Source organism: Pelecanus crispus, chromosome 1 (assembly GCF_030463565.1).
Source record: "Pelecanus crispus isolate bPelCri1 chromosome 1, bPelCri1.pri, whole genome shotgun sequence".
NCBI lineage: Eukaryota > Metazoa > Chordata > Aves > Pelecaniformes > Pelecanidae > Pelecanus > Pelecanus crispus.
Window position 1 is genome coordinate 68,734,210 of NC_134643.1, and position 21,237 is coordinate 68,755,446.

Consider the following 21,237-nt stretch of genomic DNA (forward strand, 5'->3'; position numbering starts at 1 on the left):
TTATTGCTTTTCGAGGTGATGGCCGCAAAAAGAGAAACACAGAAAACATAATTCCATCTTAGTCCTCTGGTCTTTGGAAGGTCTCTTTTCTCTAGCCTTCCAACCTTTGATACCTTGCGCGGCACCGATGGCATTGTTAGAGGTTAACAAAAGTTTGTTTGTGATTATTTTATTGTCTGTGTTCAATGGACATAAGTGCTTTTGCCAGCTATCAAGTGTTTACATGATTGGGTTGCATTTATAGAGGTCACCCACATCTTTTGGTACATAAGATGACCCACAGTCCCGCAAGTCTCCTCGAGGGGCTCTGTACTGGCTGGGAGGAACCCTTCTGCTGGTTTAAGCAGGCATAGACCAACATTTCTTACTGTCCCATGGCCACCCAACCCACGCTAGTCAAAGGGCACGACCAGGCCCTGTGTTGAGAATGGGTGGTAGTGGGGATCCCCTTGCACTGGGGTGACCCTTTTCTCAGGGCCGCCTGGAGAGAGAAGCCAGCCTGTCCTGGGCCAACTCTTTTAAGAGGCTGTTGTGATTGTCATCCAAAGGGACCTGGACAAGCTGGAGAGGTGGGCCTGTGTCAGCCTCATGAGGTTCAACAAGGCCAAGTGCAAGGGCCTGCACCTGGGACGGGGCAACCCCGGGTATCAGTACAGGCTGGGGGATGAGGGGATTGAGAGCAGCCCTGCAGAGAAGGACTTGGGGGTACTGGTGGATGAAAAGCTGGACATGAGCCGGCAATGTGCGCTTGCAGCCCAGAAAGCCAACCGTATCCTGGGCTGCATCCAAAGAAGCGTGGCCAGCAGGTCGAGGGAGGGGATTCTGCCCCTCTACTCTGCTCTGGTGAGACCCCACCTGGAGTACTGCGTCCAGCTCTGGGGCCCTCAGCACAAGAAGGACATGGACCTGCTGGAGCGGGTCCAGAAGAGGGCCACCAAAATGATCTGAGGGCTGGAGCACCTCTCCTATGAAGCCAGGCTGAGAGAGTTGGGGTTGTTCAGCCTGGAGAAGAGAAGGCTGCGAGGAGACCCTATTGCGGCCTTCCAGTACTTAAAGGGGGCCTACAGGAAAGATGGGGACAATCTTTCTAGCAAGGCCTGTTGTGACAGAACAAGGAATAATGGATTTAAACTAAAAAAGAATAGATTTAGACGAGACATTAGAAAGAAGTTTTTTACAATGAGGGTGATGAAGCACTGGCACAGGTTGCCCAGAGAGGCAGTGGAGGCCCCATCCCTGGGAACATTCCAGGTCAGGTTGGACGGGGCTCTGAGCAACCTGGTCTGGTTAAAGCTGTCCCTGCTCCCTGCAGGGGGGTTGGGCTAGATGGCCTCTGAAGGCCCCTTCCAACCCAAAGCATTCTGCGATTCTGTGATACATGTGCCTAGGAAGCGGATCATAGCTTCACCGGGGGCCCGCGCGACCCGCTCCCGTACGGACGGCGCAAGGCAGCATCACGCCGTTCGTCCCTTCCCCGCGAAGCACGGCGGCAGGCCGCACTCTCCCAGGACGCCCTTGCCCACCTCCCGCCACGGCCGTCGCTCGGGGCCCCCGTCCAGGCGAGGCTCCGCAGGAGCGCCGGGTGGGGCCCGGCCGCTCGACGCCCCAGCCCCGCGCCCCGCCGCCCCGCGTGGGGCACGCTGACCTTCACGGGGAGGCGCCCCGCCCCTTGGCGCACGCGGGCGGCGGGCGGCGCCCCGCCCCGCGTAGCGGCCCGCCCCGCGTCACGTGCGGCGCGGCGCGGGAAGGCAGACGGGCAGGTGAGGCGGCGGCGGCGATTGGGAGGCGGGCGGTGACCTCCGCCGCCGGCCCCGCCCCGCCCCGCCCCGCCCCGCCGCCGCCGCTATATGAGGCGGGGGGCGGGCGGCGGGGCGGGCCTGAGCGTGTGCGGGCAGCGAGGTGAGCGGGGAGGCGGGGGCGAGGCGGTGCGGGGCCGGCTGCGGCCCCCGCTGCGGGAGCGGCGGGGCGGGCAGGCGCAGGAAGCGGCGGCGGAGGTGAATCCCCGGGACGGCGACGCCGGCAGGAAGGAGCCCGCTGCTCTCTTCCCCCCCCGCCCCCTCCTCCGCCGTGCTCGGGGAGCGGCGGCGAGGCGAGGGGCCGGCGGCGGCCGTGCCCTCCCCGGGTCGTGCGTCTGCCCGCCGTCCCTGGCAAGGGCGTGATGAGGGGCTGGCCCCGGGCTCCCCGCCTCGGCGGGCCTCGGAGCCGGCGGGGGGGGCGCGGCGGCACCTCCCTGCCCGCCGGCGGGGGCCGTGCGGGCGTCCCGGGGAAATGCGGGTTTTCTCCTCCCCGGCCCCTCGGCGTGGGCGGCGGGTGCCCGCCGGGTGATGGGCCGCAGGCCTCCGTGGCGGGCGGGGAGGCAGAAATGTGGTGTCATTGCTTTCCAGGAGCAGGTGTAAGTAGTTGAGGGTGAGGGTGGTGGAGCATCTCTTACAGGAATTCTCTGTTCAAGGTTAAAGCCCAGCCCCTCCCATCAAAGCTGGTGCCTTGCCATGGCACAGGCACATCTTTTTGGATGGGTGTAGGCAGAGGCCAGCTCCTCACAAAGCATGATGCTGTTGTAACCGAGTGTGCTGTGTGCTTTATTAAGCAATTTTAAGTGATTTCTTTTGTCTTCGCTTTTTCAATTGAAATCTTTTTAGTTTAAATTCTCGGTTGGATTGCTGCAAAGGTCATGAAGGGGTAAAACTGATTTAATGGGGGTGAGAAGAAGAGGGGCTATATCTTCAAGCATGCCACTTCTGCAGGCTGCAGCCTGGATGCAAGGCTGGCAGCGTGATTTGCAATTGCTTGCTTGCAGTTTTTTTCCCTTGTGGGTGATGCATGCAGGAAACCCGCCTAGTTTTATATGGACACTATATTGGGTTTCTGGAATCATCCCCTGTGCTGTCTGATTCTGCCTATGTAAAGGATTTCTGGTGTCTGGATGGATGGGGAGACTTGAACAATACAAAGTTTGCCTTGCTTTGAAATTCCTGCTACAGATATTTTGAAAGGGGGAGGGAGAAGAGTGAAAGATTGTGATGAATTCTTACTGAGGCTCAATTTTTGTGGCTACGCCTTCTGAATGTGTGATAAGAAAAGATGTAACTTCAAAAAACGAGGGGGGGGGGCGGGGCAGGGAAGAGAGCTAAATAAAGGGATTTTCTTTGCAGCTCCATCCATTTCAATGGTGCAGCTTTCCCAAGCCCCTCTCCGTCGCCCATCATCACCGTCAGGCCGGTCAGAGGAGGGGGAGGATAAGAGCATGAAGGCGGCCAAGCAGCAGGTGAACCCGTCTGGGGAGAGCCAGCCTCCCTCCAGCCCCCTGCAGTCTGCGCTGAACTCGGCAGCCTCTCCTTCCCAGGCGTATGAGACTTACATTGATAATGGGCTTATCTGCCTCAAACATAAGATCAGGAACATTGAGAAAAAGAAGGTAACTTGTTTTTCTTTGGCATGGCGCATACTTAAATTGCTAACTGTGAAACTTGGTGCCTATTTTATAATAGCTGGAATAAGGTTGTGTGTGTATATAGAGGTTAATCATAGAATTTTTTTTTAAATAACCCATGAAAGGATGTAAATGTGGATTTGTTAGTTTTTTAGTATCATTTATAAACCCTGTATAGTAAAGAATGGTGTTCTTTATTCCTGCTTTTCTGAAATGGACTACTTGCTTTTGGCATTGTGTGAGCATAACATCATTGTTTTGGGGAATCGGGAATGTAGCTAACTGTAAACCTGTTCTCAGCTGCTGGCTTGACAGTGCATGTCCAATAGTTAGCAAAAGTAACTGAATGTTGGTCAAAACTGGGGGTGCTTCTCTAATAGACTGAGTCAGTTCAGAACTAACTTGGAACTGATTTGGAGATGGTTTGGTCTTGCAGAAGTCTTCATATTTCTTCTATTGATTACATGTATCTAATATTAGGATGTAGAGATGTATATGAAACTGGAAATTAGGAACAGTGTTTCCTCTGACTCCCTCCCTGACAGTGAAGAAATGTCAAATCGTGTTAAATATGTATTGCTCTTCACTTTGCATAAATCTTTGACTTCTATATTTTAAACATAGACAAATGTTATTCACTAGAAAGCCTTTAAACAGAAAGCATCCAAAGCCTGCTGTCTTGCTTTGAACTGTGCTTTTCTGGGGCGGGGGATGGACAGACAGAACAGTCTTAATAAGAATAAGAACTGAGATAATGATACACCTAAAATATTGTTGTTATATATGGACAGGCTTTTGCATTCTAAGACTCTTCACTTGATTGGCAGGTGACTGTGCTATGTGCATGATTTTTAACTGGGGAAAATGCTATTTTCTGTAAGATAAATAATGGTACTGTTGCTTTTGGTACTGGGTCAGGATTACAAGTAAAGCAAATATATGAATACATTGTGCTTCTCTGTATGTCTGAAAAGCTTTGTGTTATTTCGTAGTGTGAGAAGAAGGGAGTAGATCAGACTTCTGGCCATGTGGCTAGGGGACTTGATCCACCTGCAGGAGATGCAGTATTACTGCTGTCTCATGTCATGCATCATGCTGTAATTTTGAAGAATGTTAGATAAGCATGTCTTCCTTGTGTGATTAACCAACTTTGTGTTGTATTCTAATTCTGTCCAAGGAATCTTATTGTGAATTTCTCGAATATCTTTATTCTTTCACATGAGTGACAATATGGTCTCACCAGCAGATGAAAGTATGACTTACTAGAATGAGTAGAAGGTATTCCTAGTCCTAGGCTCCTATAGGTACTGTGTCAGTAAACCCTATGTGAGTGAATGAAATAGCATTCAACTTCATGGCAGTGAACTCCCCTTTCTTTTTCCTGTGTGTATAAAGAAGCTTGTAATAACTAATAGTTTAGTTTTGTATAGTTTACATCAGCTTTTAAAGACTGTTTCAGTATATTAGAAATAATCTTCTTTCTTTCCTAAAGACATTAGTCCACTTTCTTAGGAATATAGTGCTATGAAGTCTTGGTGACATAACTGAAGCCAGATTTTGAAAGACAGGCTCTGGAAAATGAAGTAGGATTATTCAAGGATAAGATAACTAAATGCCAGCATTGACTTGGAAAAGCTAAAAAAGCCTAATTTAAAATGAGGACACTGGATGTGTTTGGAGCCCCTTAAAGATCTAGGGGCAATGCGTTAGTATTTATTAAATGAAACAAAGGTAGCAAGTAAGGAATGAAAGATCAAAGATAAGAAAGGGAAGTAGGCAATCCTGGAGACTGAGATTGCCAAATCAAAGGCATAGCAAAACTGTTCATTTCTCCTGAAAATGGAAGGAAGGAGTAAAATTCCTATTCCGTTGCAGGATGCAGATAGCTTAAAATACAGAAAGAGTATGTAACTTCACTTTTACCCCATACTCCATATTAGACAGAAGTCAATATAAAAAATTTACTTTGGATTTTCCTACAGCTCAAACTAGAAGACTACAAAGATCGCCTGAAGAAGGGAGAAGCCCTCAATCAAGACCAGTTGGTAAGCTTGCTTTATGCAGGAGTGGGTGGCCTCGAAATTTTTAAACATGTCAGAAGGGATAGGCTGCTGAAGGAGGTGGTGATGGTGTTCTACAGAAGTAATGCCTGCAGGCTTGCATTAGCATTTTTTCCACAAAACTGAATGCACAAATTGGTAATTAAGCTGAATGGTGAGCCCACAAGCTTTAAGTCTCGTACTTTAACCTTCTTGCTGTGTACTGGAGTGATAGAAGGTCCTTGTTTATCTTTGCTCTGTAGACTTTCAGCTTCAGTGTGCCTGCACCTTTATTTCTTGATGAGCTGTCTGTATGCATCTTATCTACAAGGCATTGTAGTGTTTGAACACAAACCTCAAGACATCTGGGGTAGCTAATTAATCCTCATGACTTCTTCATTAACAGGTGTTACTTGAAATTGCCTGTTGGCTGCACAGTGCTGTTGGCTACAAGCAGCTGTTAAACTGACAAACAGTCCCTGTTGGTACCAAGGAAGACACTGGTTTAACTTGCATAGGATCTAAAGGCTTCCCTAACACAAGAATCTAGCTATGAGTTACTGACTTAATTGGGAATACTCTCCTGCCTTTCTAGTGCTGCTATTAGATGTCTGGCAGTTGCCAGCACTCTCAAATGCTGTTAGAACAGTATGTCTATTTTGTACCTAAGGTTGCTAGAGTTTGGAATGTCAGGATGCAAGATCACTAATCAACAAATGTGATCCCCTTTGTGGAGCTAGCTTAAACTTGCCTGATGTTAAAACAGTGGTGCTGGCTTTTTTTGTCTTGGACTGGAATGGATTCTAGAACTGAAACTAGATTTCTATAACATGAAAGCTATTGCTTCTTAAGTATGCCTGAGTAGCAGTGTCACATAATCCAAAGGGTTTATTGCTGTAGTCATCTAGGAGTCGCGTTTTAAAAATGTACTTCACACACATGCTAAAGAACAATTGTGTAATAAAGGGCACTGACGCTTTAGTGGTAGTACAGATCCTGCTAATGAACCAGTTGGAAAAATACTTCATTGACTGTTAGCTTTATCACAGTGCAGCGGTATGAGAACACAAATACTATTTCCTTACTCTGAATCATTTGTAAATAAGAACTAGACATAAATGGGATAAGAGGGGGAATGATAACTTGCTACTTAAAACTAGAGTAGACCTATTGGAGTGAATGGTCATTTAGCACTTAACTACAAAATCTGATGTAGCCTCTTGCCATCTCAAGTGCAGAAGTAAATGAATTAAAGCTGATGGTTTGAAGTAGGATGATGACCTTTTCCCTCTAAACTCAATCTGGAATCAGGTGGGCAAGAGCCTTTTGCATTTAGATCATAGGTGTTAAATACAATCTGTTTTCTTCTGTCAGTAACAGTAAGACTATTGAACAGTATTCTGTGTAAGTTTGATTAGTCTTGAACACTTTTAAAGCTACTTATAAATTTGACTATTTGTCTTTGGTATACACCCTGGACTGTAAAAAAACTGTTAGGTGAAATTAAGATGTGGGGGAGTAAGGAGGTGAAGGATTCTGTAGATGTTTTTCTTGCAAATGTATCCAGCAGCACTAACTTTGGAAAACATATAGGCAATTAACTGGTTACTGGCTTTCAGTATTCCCAGCTGAGCTTAACTTTTTAAGTGTTAGTATTTTTATCCCAGTTTCTGGGATATCTCAGGCTTCTAAAATGGGGAGTTGGATTCAGTCCTGCTAGTGAACTGACCAGTGGTAGTCAAACTGTTCAGGTGACTATTGTAGAAGCACATATCAACTCAGTATTTACTTAACAGTCTAGTCAAGGCCTCTGTTTCAGTGGTTAAGATACAGAAATACTGCATTTGTACCCTTCAGCTGTGAATTCCCAATGTATATACAAATACTGGGACCTGGTGATTGAAGCTAGAGCAGAGCTTAGTAGTTTGGACACTTGCCTAAAGAAACCTAACTGCCTATAATACAGTGGAGCTCTAATGTAACTTGATGTCATCTATATTTTTCATTGTTTCTTACACAGAGGAAGAAGTGCACATCTGGTGATCAACTAGTTTTGCAAGCAATTTGGATTAAACTGTAATTACTTACGGTGCATGCTTGCCAGATCTACTGTGTGTGCTAGCCTTACTTTAGGAAACATTTGTTTGAAAATTAGAAGCTTCCAGCAAGTTAAATGCTCTCACTGGCAATACTGTGCTGTTTTGCAAGCTGAGTAGACTTTCCTCAGTACTGTTACTCCAGCATGCTGTTAATGCATGTTAATAACAGCTGTGACAAAAGAAAGCTATTGCTTTCCTGCAGGCTGAGTTATAGCTTGTCATCAGAGCAGTGGTAACTGTTCTTGATGTGTTCAGGTAGGGAGTTGTACTCTGGGATTTGCATGGTTAAAAGCACAATTACTGCAATCTGTCTAGTAAGTTGTTGGTGTTAAATTGTGAATCTTCCTCAAATGTGTGGGCATTAGGGTCTTAGAAGTCATTCTCCCAAGTGCTAAGTGAATTTGCTGATTAATTCTTAAAAGTTGCTTGATAAATTGTGTGAGGACAACTTAAACTACCAGATGAGCGCTTTACAGTAACTTATGTACTTCATTGTGATGAGTAGTGTTTAGGCCTAGTAATGTCTAGTATACTACAAATAAGTGAATACAAGTAACTGAACAATCAAACTGATTGAACAAATGAACATGTAACTTGTTTTCCAGTTGCTTAGGAACACATATGGAATTTGTACATGTCCCAAATCTTATTGGGACAGTAGATTTAGCTTTTGTCACTGCACTGATGAAACACTTAACACTAACACTGCTTTGAAAGAGCTTTATATTAGACTGATGGGTCCATTCCAGAAAAATGTCTGATATCATGTTGTGAGCATAAACCAAACTGAGTGTAAAGCACATATGAACAACTGAAGTTTAACTTAAGGCATGCCTGGGAAGTAACAAGTTATGGTATGAGGATATGGGCAGCATGTCTGAACTGCAGCATTTTGCTATCTTCAGAGCTGTCAGGGAGACTTATAACAACAAACTGACTCCTTAGTGGGGAAGAACTTATAAAAATAGGGTATATCAAAGTGCGATTAATAATCTACTTTAGTCTTTTTGAAGACTGGCTAGTAAAATATTGGTTAAAGCCATTAATGAAGACTCGAACACTGCTTTACTTGTGGAAACTAAATTTGAAAGACTTTTTTCTGAAAGTATGACTTTCCTTCTATATTTTCTTTCTGAAGCTTGAACAAATGATGCATAAAGGCATTCAGCTAAGCATCAGGGTAAAAGATCTGTGCTGAACTTGTCTGTCTCCTATATTCCTTCCAGGCTTTCATATCAGTATCTGATTTTAAGTAGCTGTTTACCTCTGATTGCTGAGACCTGTGGGAACAAAAGGAAAAATGGAATAACTGGTATCGAGGCTTTCCTGTTTCAACATTAGTATACCAAGTGTTGCACAAGATGTTGCCTGGAAAGTCTAGTACAGACAAACTTGTAGGACATCTGTGTGGTGGTGTGAGCTGGCTTTGTACTGCATCTCAGACAGTCATAGGTGGATGATATTCATGACTAAATTTAAAGTACCAGTTACAGACATAGTATCTTCAAAGTTACAATTTCAGAGAAGTACACACTAATGCCTAGTTCTTAATGAGAAGTGAAGTACAAGGGTATTGAGATGCAACCAGTAGTCTTAAGCATGAAAAATACATTTTTATCTATTCCTTTGTAGGAGGCAGTAGAGAAATATGATGAAGTAGTACACAATTTGGAATTTGCCAAGGAGCTTCAGAAGACTTTTTCAGGACTTAGCCAAGATGTAAGTATAAAATGTTCTTCCCTATAGTCAGGAGGTAACTGCAAAGTTTGTGCTGCTTTTCTAATGCCTACACTTATATGCCAATACCCAGAATACTAGGAAGTTTCTATCTTGGAGCTTGGGGGAACAATGTGCTTAAACTGTCTAGAGTAGTGAGTAGAGCAGAGTAAATGTTGACAATTTTGTGTACCACTGACCTCCACAATATAGTTATTCACTGTGTACCCTTCTAAGAATTTGTGCTTGAGTAAATTGAGTCATTGGAACTCAACTGTTTCTGAGATTACTCCAATTTACTTAGGTTTGAAACTGTTAACCATCTTGCTGGTAGCTTGTGCCTGAGGTGGATTCATCCCCTGCATAGGTGCAGACTGGTAGGGGAGCAGCTCTCCTGGAAAGGATGTGCAGGTCCTTGTGGGCAGCAGGCAAAGTAAAAAAATTGTACCCCTGGAGCAGTGAAGGCTAGACTTAGACTGAGGACCAGTAGATTAAGAAGAACTGATTATTTGGTATTTGTTAACCAGTTGTGTCTATTTCTGGTCACTTGGTACACAAAAGCTATAGATAAATTTCAGTGAGTCTAGTGGTGGGCCTCTGGCTGGGGGCTGGCACATGAGACCTGTGAGGAGAGCCTGGAAGAACTGGGCTTGTTGGGCCTGGTGAAGTGAAGGCTTGGCAGGAGATATGATATTAGCATTCAAATACCAAAGATGTTACTGAAAGGATGGAGCCAGGCTTTTTGAGAGATGTGGTAGAAGGAATGATCATAAATTGAAATAGTAGGTTCTAACTAGATAGGAGGAAAATGGTCACTTGAGGATAACTGAACACTAGAGTGGGCTGTCTAGAGAAGTAGTAAAATCTGTCCTTGGATCTTTTCAAGACCTGACTGCACAAAGCTCCAAGCAATCTGGTCTTGATTCAGTGTAGCCTTTGTTCTAGAGGCCAGGCTAGATGACATCCCAAGATCCCTTCCAAACTGAATGCTTTGTTTCCAGCGAGGGGAAAGTGCTGGTGTTAAATCACTTTGGTTTCAGTGAGAAGTACAGTGCTCAGTAAAATCTTACTGAAGCTTGTGGAGTTTGCCACTTATTTTGCTGTAGTTGTTTCTAATTATGGCAAGTCACAGATTTAGTGCTTTATTTAGGTCTTTATTCAGGGTTTAAAGCACTACATATGTTATTTTATGTAAGCAAGTGTTTTATCATTGGAGAAACTGGTCTCTTTGCTCAAGTAAATACTAGCCTTATGAAAAGATCTGATCCAAGATAGTGCTGGGGATGCTAAACGTGATTAGTCACTGCTCTGGCATTATTTCTCTGCCTCTTACAGAATGCTAAAGGACTGGTAAAATGGTTTGTCTCACTGTTGACTGAGACCAAACAATTTTGCTAGAGAGGCTTTTTTGTATGTATAGTAATTCCAACTAGTGCAGTAAATCTCTAAGCACTGTGTGAACAGAGATTTAAGAGCTTTTTCGGCAGCGTTGCTGCTTTGGGTTCCCTCAGTCACTGTATGTTGAACATAGAAACTACTGTGCTGAATGTCAAAACTTGGATTGCTTCCTGTGGCTTTCCTCTGTGTAGCTGCCCATAAAATATCAGAAATGAAGGACTGTGACCCAGTATATCTTTCTGTAGGTGTTCTTAATAATCCAGCATTAATGTCTACCAGTTCATGTTTGTTCTTGAACTTATGCTGTATTTAAAGGCTAACCCACTTTGTTTTTTCCTTGGCTCTACTTCTACCAGTATGGATTCTACTGTCCATACCCATTACTGGAACACTAGGGGCCATTCTGGCAACAACATCCTTATATCCTTTACAGTGTGTTCTAGAAAACTATTTTCATAGATCTTGCAAAGAAACTTAAGATACTCCATACTGAGGCATTTTAAATTCTGCAGTTACTTGGATAGCTTTTGCTGCATAATTCTGTTAACACATGATGAGAAGTTTCTCCTCAAATGCATGAGGGCTATGTATGTTCTGTGACTTGGTGTTGCTTATTTAATGAGTGCTTCAGTCTTCTGCCAACAGAAATAAGAGTAGCTGTAGGATTCTGCTGTATTATTTAAATTGGAATATTCAAAAGTAAAGAGGCAGTTGTCTCACTAAGAGAAATTTGAGACAACTTCTGCATCACTAACTTAGTGTGATAAATGTTAAAGGTCAGCTAAGCTTGGATTTGTACACTGGTATCAATTCTATCAATTTCTTATATTCAGTTGTGAAAGCTGTTATAATAAAGCAACTAGTAGGCATAGCCAGGATCTAAATATCATAAAGGCATATCACAAGTGAAGCTACCAGTATTCAGTTTGACTAAAAGCTAGGTGTGTAGAGAATTAGTAGATAAGCAGGGAGCTCTTCCAGAGGAGGAGCTTGAAAGATCTTGGCTATCTGAAGAGAGAATTAGGAGCTTCTGTTATCTAACCAAAATTAATAGTTATTTTGATCAATGTAGGATGATCAATACTAGAACTCAATGTGTGTTATCCTAGAATCCTCTTACTAAACCACTGCATTTAACTGTTGAATTTATGTATTGAAATAGCTGCTGAAAGCACAGAGGAAGGCTCAGCGAAGAGAGAGTCTATTGAAGCTTGAAGCAGAGAAGAAAAAACTGCGTACAATACTTCAAGTCCAGTATGTGCTGCAGAACTTCACTCAAGAGCATGTTCAGAAAGATTTCAAAGGTGGTGTGAATGGTGCAATATACTTGCCTTCTAAAGAACTAGACTACCTCATAAGATTTGCAAAACTGACATGTCCAGAAAGAAATGAGAGCTTGAGGTAAGTTCAGGATTTTTGTCTAATTGGTATGCTGTGTTCATTACAGTAAATGTCCTCTGTTTGACACTGCCATGTCTTGAAATATGCTTTGGGACACTAATTAAGATTCTATTCAGTACACTTGCTTTAGTCTGAGACTAGGAGTGTAGCAGATTTACCTCACTCTGAGCATTAAAGAAAAGCTGCAGTAATTACAGCCTCAGTTGTGCAAGTTACACACAAGCCCTGCCATCTTATGTCTCCCTGTGGAGTTGAGGGGAGATAGTCCAATACCATCATAAGCATGGAGGTTGGTGGTATGCTGCTTCCCTGAGGTCTCACTGTTCATGAAATGAAAATTGTGGTAAACACAGGAGAACCATTCTATATTCCATTCACATGATGATCCAGATGTGCTTCTTTATTCCAAAGAAATGTAAGGTAGTAGTCCTGAGGCTCTCTTGCTATTAGCTTCAAGTAGTTTTAAAAATTTGACTGAAGGTTTTTATACCTCTGCACTAAATGTCATACATTTTAAGGTAACAGGTTGTCAACAGATGTGTATCAGTACTAACTTGGCATCATGCTTGTACTATGATGGCTTATGTTTAGCATGACAGCCTGTCTGTTTTAAGAATTGTATTTAAATATGGAAAAAGTAGTTATTAGGTGGTAAGTTGAAACACTGATAAGAGTAATTATTTCCATATTCAAATGTGACTTAAGTTCCTAAAACTTCTAATCACTTGTCATATGCTAAACTTGCCTAATCTTTGCTCCTAAGCTAACTTCTGAAGAACAGCTGCTTATAAAAAGCCACACAATAGGAGTCTCTCATCCCAGTGAAATAACTTTATTTCTAGCTTATAATTCTCATTGTATTATACTTCCTCAAGAAGCATAATCCTTTCCTTTGGGATACTAAATTTCATTGTGGTGGCCTTCAACCATTTTCTGGAGGGGGTGGGGTGGATCATGGACCTATGTCAAAGTTTCTCAATAACTAGCAGAGTGTCTGGAGCTGTTGGTGGTTGCCCCTGCACATGTGTGTCCAATAGACAAGGTGATCAGCTGATTAAACAGCAATTGTTTCCCTGCCTGGGAATCCTGTCTTGGAATGAAGTCCAGCCATATGGTCTTGTGGGATAGTGCTAGGCTCTCTAGTCTGTCTTAATTACCAACAAAAGAACTTGTGTTTACTAGATTAAATCATGTACAAACAGACACAGATGAATCACTTTGAGTAGTGGATAATGGGCTTAGGATTCACTCTATGTATACAGCCTTAATTCGGAAGGCTAAACATTAGTGTCTTAAAATGAGAGGTATTGAGATACTACAAGACTTGATCTTGGCTATGATTCTACCTGGTTAAACTGTCATTTGTTTTAGTGTGGAAGACCAGATGGAACAATCATCTCTTTACTTCTGGGACCTTCTAGAAGGAAGTGAGAAACCTGTGGTTGGAACAACATGTGAGTGTCTCATTTAGGGAAATAACTTAGATCTGAAATTTGTGTGCTATTTAAACCTCCTAAGACAAATGAGTATACATGGAAGGCTGCTAAATTAAGCACTTTCAAGTGCTGTGTGTTAACGCAGTTATCCAAGGATGAACTGCTGTTTGTTCTAAGTTCTGTTTTTTTAAGTACAGATCAAAACAGTACAGTAAATCTCTCCCTGGAAAAAGAAAGCATGTTCTTCTACCAATGTACTAGCACCTTTTTGAGAAGTAATTATGGCAGAAATTCAAAAGGTGATGCATGAATACCTTACAGAACCAGCAATGGGAAGCTTTTTGGATAATTATGTGCAAATGTGTTAAGATTGGAACACTGTTCCCAGCTGTGAAATGCTTAGTTGAGTATACTGATGTGTATTATAAAGCTTCAGTGGCCCCAGGCTGAAGATTCCCCAGCACTGAAGGTTTCCTCTTGTAGGAATTCCAGACTCATACCCATTGTCTGACTACAGGGCAGGATACCACACTGAGGAAGGACCGTCATTAATGGAACTTGCTGTGATCTCTAGTCATGCACAGTACAGTCTTGCTTTGACCTATTGCAAATGTCCTAATTTTTCAAGTACACAGAAATCTGTGGGGCTACCTATTTTCTTCCATCTGTGGCTTTTAGTTTCAGAAACTCTGGTTGTAAGCTAACATACATTCTGTGTTCCTATTTAGAACTTGCTTGTGAGGAAGCTGTCCTTACTTGAGTTGTAGTGTCTTTCCTATTGCAAACAGACCTTGCTTGTCCCATTTACTCGAGTCTTGTAATGGCTGTGTGGCAGTAATCTTTCATTTGTCATTGACAACAATGTTGTTGAAACTGTTAGATGAGAGCACTAATGTACTCTTAATTTCCACATACAGATAGTTGAACTGACAGCTGAGTGTTAACTCTTTTCATAGAGTTCTGGACAAAGTGCAAGCTGGCCTTGTAGAGCTGCAGGCTGGTAACTTTAGCCTTGTATCTGTTGATATGAATTGATAGTTGCCTGGTTATCTTGGACTCCAAATTTTTGTAGCTTTTTGGCTATGATCTAAACTTTTGTGATTATTTTGTCAGTATTTCTATCCCTTTAGTGTCAGTCTTCCATCCTTTTGTGCGTAAGCTAAACTTCAGATAAAGCTGTTATGACATCTCATTAGCATTCATTACCTTGGAAGGCAATTTTTTATATCCATATTAAATTCTAGCTACTATTCTTGTTTATATGGTTGTCACTGGTAGGAGTGATCTTTTACTGAATGTTCTTCCTGTTCTCAAGGATGCCCTGTCTCTAGCTCCTCTGAAACAATTTCTGGTATCACTGCTACTTCTGAGGTCTTACTCTAATCTAAGCTGATGTCTCTTTTGCATAAAGGGAACTGGACAATGCTCATTGGAAAGACTAGGCGGTTAAGTTTTTCTTCAGCCATGTCAGCTTTGATTTTTTTTTTTCCAAAACTTCAGAGGATTAAGTTCAGTCTGGAACAATCTCTTGCTTTCTTCCCCCTGCTTGTTTTTGCAGTTCTTAACTTTTCCTTCTGAGACTTACCATCCTGCACTGGGAAAGGGGTCTTGTTAGGGCAGTTCCACAGTGACTTTGTATAGCTTTACCTATGCTACAGTCTGCACAATGTGCTTTTAGTATCAGTGCTGGCTAGTTTATAATGGTAAACAAATCCCTTTCTAAGCATGTGGGAGACCAGGTGGCTCAGTGTTTACCTTGTGTGCATTCAAACACAAGCTGCAGTCTTGCATCTGGATTGCAAAGATGTTTTTGGCTGTAATATAAAGCAGTTGAACAAATGTGTTCTTTTACTAAAACATTTTAGTGCTATAACTCAGGAAGATGTGTGAACTTGGAGAAGTTGCAGCTTGTATAAAGGGAGGAAGTAGGGAGTCTTGATCTGTAATCTGAATACTCCTTAACTTCAAATTTTTGTATCTTAACTTCATGGATTTTTACTCTTCAGATAAACACATGAAGGACCTGTTATCCAAACTTCTAGACTCTGGCTACTTTGAAAGTATTCCGACTCCTCGCACCACTGTGCCAGTAAAAGAATTGGAAGAAGAAGTAAATAGAAAATCTGAGAGAACAAGACAGATGTCAAAAGGAGAGTCTGTCAAAGAACCAGGTGCAATATTACAGGGTTCAATTTCTATAGCATACTGTTGGGATAAGCTTGAACTGAGCATTGACTTTGTGTAGCTTCATGCTAAATCTAATCCTGTGCTGTAGCTTACTTGCAACATAGTAACTGAAATGGAACCTGCAAGGCTTGCAGCCCTATTCTGGCTAATACTGTAGAAAGAAACCTAATTCATACTAATAGGGTGTTTTTGCCTTCTGAGCAAGCCTCCATGTTTAAGATGTGAGAATGGTCTGATGTAGGGAATGTTACATATTACAATAACCAAATTATGGATACTACAAAATGTTTCTTGCTTAACTCTAAACTTCAGCAAATGTAAAACTGAATTGGAAAGTAAAAGCTTGCCTAAAAATTGCATGTTGAATGACAAGCTGAGTTTTCAGAATATCTGTTTTAGCAATTGGGACTACTATTTCATTAGAATTAAAGACTTGCTACTGTTTGGTCTGCAGTTCTGCATTTGATCAGTTGAAACAAATTAACATCCTTTCTCTAGAATCCATTATGGAGCTTATGAAGTCTGAAATACAGCCACAGGAGGTAAGATACTCCACTGCTAATTGCTTTCCTTTAGTATTGTGATTTATCAGAAACATAACTGCACCTCTGTAGCCCTTTTTTAAACTGAAAAGGGGAGTCTGAACAGCAACTTAGGTGTTGCTTTATGTAGAAAGCATTAAAAACTTGGTTGCATTTCTATTTCTAACCCCAAATTCATGGCTTCTCTGGAGTATTTTGTGATAAATGGGGCATTATAGTACTTTAATGCTCTGGCATTTTCCTGAATAAACCAAAGCATCAGCCTTTAGAGTAGAACCATACTGATCTTTTGTGTACGATGAGATAGAGAAAATACACATCTACTAAAACTGTCTCTGAAAGCTAAGCTTATTGCAGTAGACTTGATATTGGTGGGGTTGAGAATGATGTAGGCCTTGCTCTGATTTGTCAGAGAAGTAGGGATCCCAAGACAGACTTGTGTGCACAGGGGTGCCTAGACCTGTTTTGACAGCCCTTCAGACTCCTGAGTTAAGTACTCAAGCTTCAACTGGCAATAGCATAAAACCCATTAGATTTGGTTCAAAAGGTGGGGAGGGGTGTCCTTTTGTAAGTTGAAATACTGGTTCTTAAAATGCTGAATCCCTCTTTCCCAGGTATCCCACTAGAGGGTGTACTCTAGAACAAGTTTTTGTAACCTACTGTAACAGTTACCTGACTCTAAAGCTTTTCTGGTGACATGTCAGAGGAACAATCTCAGCCAGTGAGCCTTGTACATTCTTTGCTTCATACATTTACTTCCTGTTTATGACAAAGTAGTAACTCAGGAAAACTTTAGGGCATCTTCATTGAACTCTCAGACTTATTGACAGTAAATACAGCCTGGGGTTAAAGTCCAGTGGTACTAAATCTGAGAATCTGGTGACTTTTTAGTATTTTGACTCCATTAAGAATGATGGTTATACTTGGTTATTGGAGTTCCAGAGGGTCAAAGACTTTTGGAGAGATGGTGCTGCTACACTTAGCAGAGCATCTAATGTAGTACCACTGTGTTTTAGATGCTTAGGAGGAGAGCTACCTTTATAAAAGTCACAACTGAACTTGATATTGTCACTGCCTAGGAACATCAGTTAGCATTGAGGATAAGGGTAATAAATTCACTCAGCTCAAGTATGTTTCACTTGGGCTGTTCAGGACTGTTTCGTGCTTCTCTGTGGCATGCCAAGCAAAGCTAGTCTGCAGTGTTGTAGGATAAAGCCACGGCTGTCCACATAGTTTCTGTGGCAAGTGCTTAAATTGTCTAGACTCTGCTTTTAGTCAGAAGTTTTCAGTAGCTAGGTGACCTAAACTTAACTGACCTGAACTGTAGTAGCAAAATGTTTTCTTGGGAGCCATTAAGTTTCTTTGGTCTATATAGTTTCTCAACAGGCGTTATTTGCCTGAAGCAGAATACTCTGTCAAGAAGAAGCCAGAAGAGCCCAAATCTTGGGAAGCTGAGTGTGCTAGAAAGCAAGAACCTCCAAAGTCCTGGGAAATGCTTGTTGATATTGAAGATCAGGACCAGAAGCAGAAACAAGAGACCTTAAAGCCTTGGGAAGCTCGTGTTAGGCAGCAAGAACCAAAAAGATCAGATTCTCCAAAGCCTTGGGAAGCTCGTGTTAAAGAAGAAGAACAGAAGCGTGAGTCTACAAAGCCCTGGGAGACCCGTGTTCAGGAGGAAGAACAGAAGAAGCAAGAAGCTCCAAAGGCCTGGGTAGCACGTGTCCGAGAGGAGCAGGAGTCCCCCAAACTTTGGGTAGCAAAGGTTAGGGAAGAGCAGGACCAGAAGAAACAGGAATCACCTAAGCCATGGGTAGCAAAAGTTAGGGAAGAGCAGGAACCGAAAAAGCAGGAGTCCCCGAAACCTTGGGTAACCAAAGTTAAGGAAGAACCAGAACAAAAGCAGGAATCTCCAAAACCTTGGGTAACCCAAACTAGGGAGCAACCAGAACAAAAGAAGCCAGAGCCTGTGAAATCATGGGAAATGCCTGTTAGGGAAGAGCCAGAGCAAAAGAAGCAGGAGCCTGTGAAGGCTTGGGCTGCACATGTTAGGGAGGAGCCAGAACAAAAGAAGCAGGAGACCCGAGAGGCTTGGGAAAAAGCTGACAGGCAGCAACAAGTGTCATCACAGCAGTTACAGAACCCTCCGAAGTCCTGGGGAGCTGCAAGTGTTGGGCCAAAGGAGCAGATGGGGCCAAAGAAGTTTGATATGGAACCCAAAGAAGTGAGTTGGCATATGTAGTATTACCTGTCATAAGCTTTTCACACTAGTGTATTGGACTAAAGCCACCTTTTAGCAGAGGCTTTATAAGGTGCATTTTGTAGGCCAATGTTTAGACTCCTATTTCATTCTTTCTTGGGGGAAATAATTCTGGCAATTAAACTTATAATATGCATAGCAAGATGGTCTGCTTTGCTTTTTACATCAACACAGTATTGCTGTGTTTGAGCCTTGAATAGCTGATTTATGCATAAGACAGAAGAATTAACTTAGTTCATCCCCAGCTATTGGCTCTGTCCACTGTTATCAGTACAAAGCAAGTATGACTCATCCAGGGATCAAATACTTTGTCTGTGGCTGCATGCAAATAGCACTTCAGTAATTTTTTAGGCTTTTGATTAAAATAGCTGCTGATTCAAGAGAGATCTAACATCTAGATCAAGCAATACCAACTGTACAGGGGCTTAAATATGTATTTCCAGATGAATGCATAAGCCATACTGCTGTCCTGGAGAGGCTGACAATAGCATAGTTTTAGAAATATAAAATGAAAGTTATTGCAGGGCTTACAGCTAAGCGTGTTACCTGGTTACATTGCCTTCTTTCTCACCTGTGCTTGGGTAGTAACAATTCTGATACTGTGGAAATAGGTAAGATGGTAGGCAAAGCAGAGTTCAGTTCTGTTAAGAGCAGTGTTTTATTTAGAGTTAGACTTCAGGAAGAAAATATGGGGAATTGAGCAATTCTTTTGTACACAATGCTGTTAGCACTACTACCTTGTTTCTGCAAGAAAGCAGAAATCAATTCATTCCATATTACTTATAGCAAATTATTAAGCTTAAATCTTGTCAGTGAATGTGGCATAACTGAAAAAATTTTGTGCCTAGAGGCGGGAGCGCAAACAGAAGGTTGAACATGAAATTAAAAGAGTAGGTAACATGCAGCACTGGGTAACAAAATGGGATTAAGGTGTTTCAACTTGATTCATCTTTACACTCAAACTGAGTAGAATCTTGTGTCCACTGGTGGTGGTGGTACACGTATAAAACCTGGTTGCCTCACACTAAGTAGCTCTGAGCACAAGTAGGTGTTGTGCACCCAACTATGCATAGTATTACTGTAACTGAAACTATCATATTGTATATTGGAATAGTCTCAGCACTTTAAGATGCCTTGGAATTTCTGGTGTCAGATTAACTTAAAGCTTAAATGCAAGATGCTTCCTAATGAGATGGGGCTCTTATATTTGTATAGGATGGAAAGATGGATGGCTTAAGGGGTGGACAAAACTTTGATGCAGCAAGGAAAAAGGAGAGTCTCCAGTCAGTTGGAGAAACTTGCAAACTGCCTAGGAATCCTCAGAGTAATGTGCAGGTGTGCAAGTCAGCCAAATGAAACTAAATCGAATGTTGGAATGTAAGGTTGCTTAAGCTAGATTCCTGAATTAAGTAAACAAAGCATATTTTTAAGTATTCAAACTTAGATTTATGTAGTAGACCATAGTGAAACACCAGCTGGCTATATTTTTGCTTAGTAGCTGTTGACAAACTCTAATATCAAAATGATATAGAATGAGTGAAAATAGTGTATTGTCAACCTAGCTAGTTTCCATAACCACTTTTTAAAAAATAAGTGTCTTAATTTGACTTGAGATGCATATAGAGAACAATTAAAATCATACTTTAAACTTTTTGAATAATGAAATTTGTCTTGCCTTTGCTTATATGAAGAAAGAAGAGGCAATGCAGTGCTATAGCTGGATCCATTTCACTCCTAGGGAGAACCTATAAATGACCTTGTGCAGGGATCTAGGCATGGTAGATAAAAGGCCTATGTTACTGCTTGCTGCTTTCTGGAGCTGAAATTAGCCTTTCTTTACTCCCTGCAGTAACTGTTAGAACTCTAAGACATCTTTTAATAAACTGCTCAGTTTTGAGATCTTAAAATATGCTTATTTAACTTAAGGTACTGTAAGGTGCAGTACCTAAGAAGTTGGGCCTAAGGCAGAGTGAGCTGATGTGCATGCTTGTTAAACTGTTACTCTACTTAAATGTTTGTGCAACCTGTGGATGAGCAAACTGAGTTAGAGCTGAATTTGTGGCCTGCCGTGTGAAAGCAAAACAGTTTGGCTTTTGCTGTCATCCAGTGCTATTGAATTCATACCTGCTGTGAATGCTGCTCTGAGTAGAAAGCAAATGTTAATTGTATAGCTACGTGGCACAGCTGGTGATCACTGTTGTGATTACAGCTTAGGTCTTGCCATTCCAGCTCATTTAGTACTCCACAGCTAACAAACTGAAAGAGGAATTGAGGTCCTGTATCATAGGATGGAGTTTTACTAGTATGTGAGGGGATTAAAATGTATGTTGGAGTGGTGTTATATATAAGTAGACCTTCAGTCTCTCAAAACCAAAAAAAAATCAAGCTTTAACAGCAGTACCTAGTATATTGACACTTTGACTAGTAAAATTCCAAAGTGGTCAGTGTGCCTTTACATTGGTTCATTTGCAGTGGTTTAGCAGGTTCTAAAACAAATTCTAGGTTTTTCAACTCCATTTTTAGTTAGTTCTCTGGATAGTGTCAAAACAGTTTTTGCTGAATGTGTAAGTAGTGTTGAAGTTAGGTTTCAGAAACATTGTTATGACAAATTAGACCCTAAACTTATCAGTGCTGTGTAAAACTAACCTGAATGTTGCTTGAACCGCTAGTGTTAAGTGATCTCAGCATGTGTAAGTTTGAGCTGGTCTAACATGTTACTAAACTCAGAATCT

General features: G+C 42.1%; 1 protein-coding gene across 9 annotated transcripts in view; it reads left to right on the top strand.

The window, feature by feature from the left end:
• The first annotated feature begins 3,154 nt into the window (after window positions 1-3,154).
• Window positions 3,155-21,237, top strand: part of CAPRIN2 (caprin family member 2) — a 34,043-nt gene continuing 15,960 nt past the window's right edge. For 7 of the 9 annotated variants that reach the window (XM_075727373.1, XM_075727420.1, XM_075727480.1 and 4 more), the window contains exons 1-9: window positions 3,155-3,415; window positions 5,413-5,475; window positions 9,201-9,287; window positions 11,845-12,083; window positions 13,455-13,537; window positions 15,526-15,690; window positions 16,205-16,248; window positions 17,624-18,246; window positions 18,355-18,469. In XM_075727373.1, coding sequence (XP_075583488.1) covers window positions 3,167-3,415; window positions 5,413-5,475; window positions 9,201-9,287; window positions 11,845-12,083; window positions 13,455-13,537; window positions 15,526-15,690; window positions 16,205-16,248; window positions 17,624-18,246; window positions 18,355-18,469 — 1,668 coding nt within the window. In that variant the 5' untranslated portion in view covers window positions 3,155-3,166. The remainder of the gene's footprint in view (window positions 3,416-5,412; window positions 5,476-9,200; window positions 9,288-11,844; window positions 12,084-13,454; window positions 13,538-15,525; window positions 15,691-16,204; window positions 16,249-17,623; window positions 18,247-18,354; window positions 18,470-21,237) is intronic. The other 2 variants (XM_075727269.1, XM_075727322.1) reach the window with 1 other exon arrangement.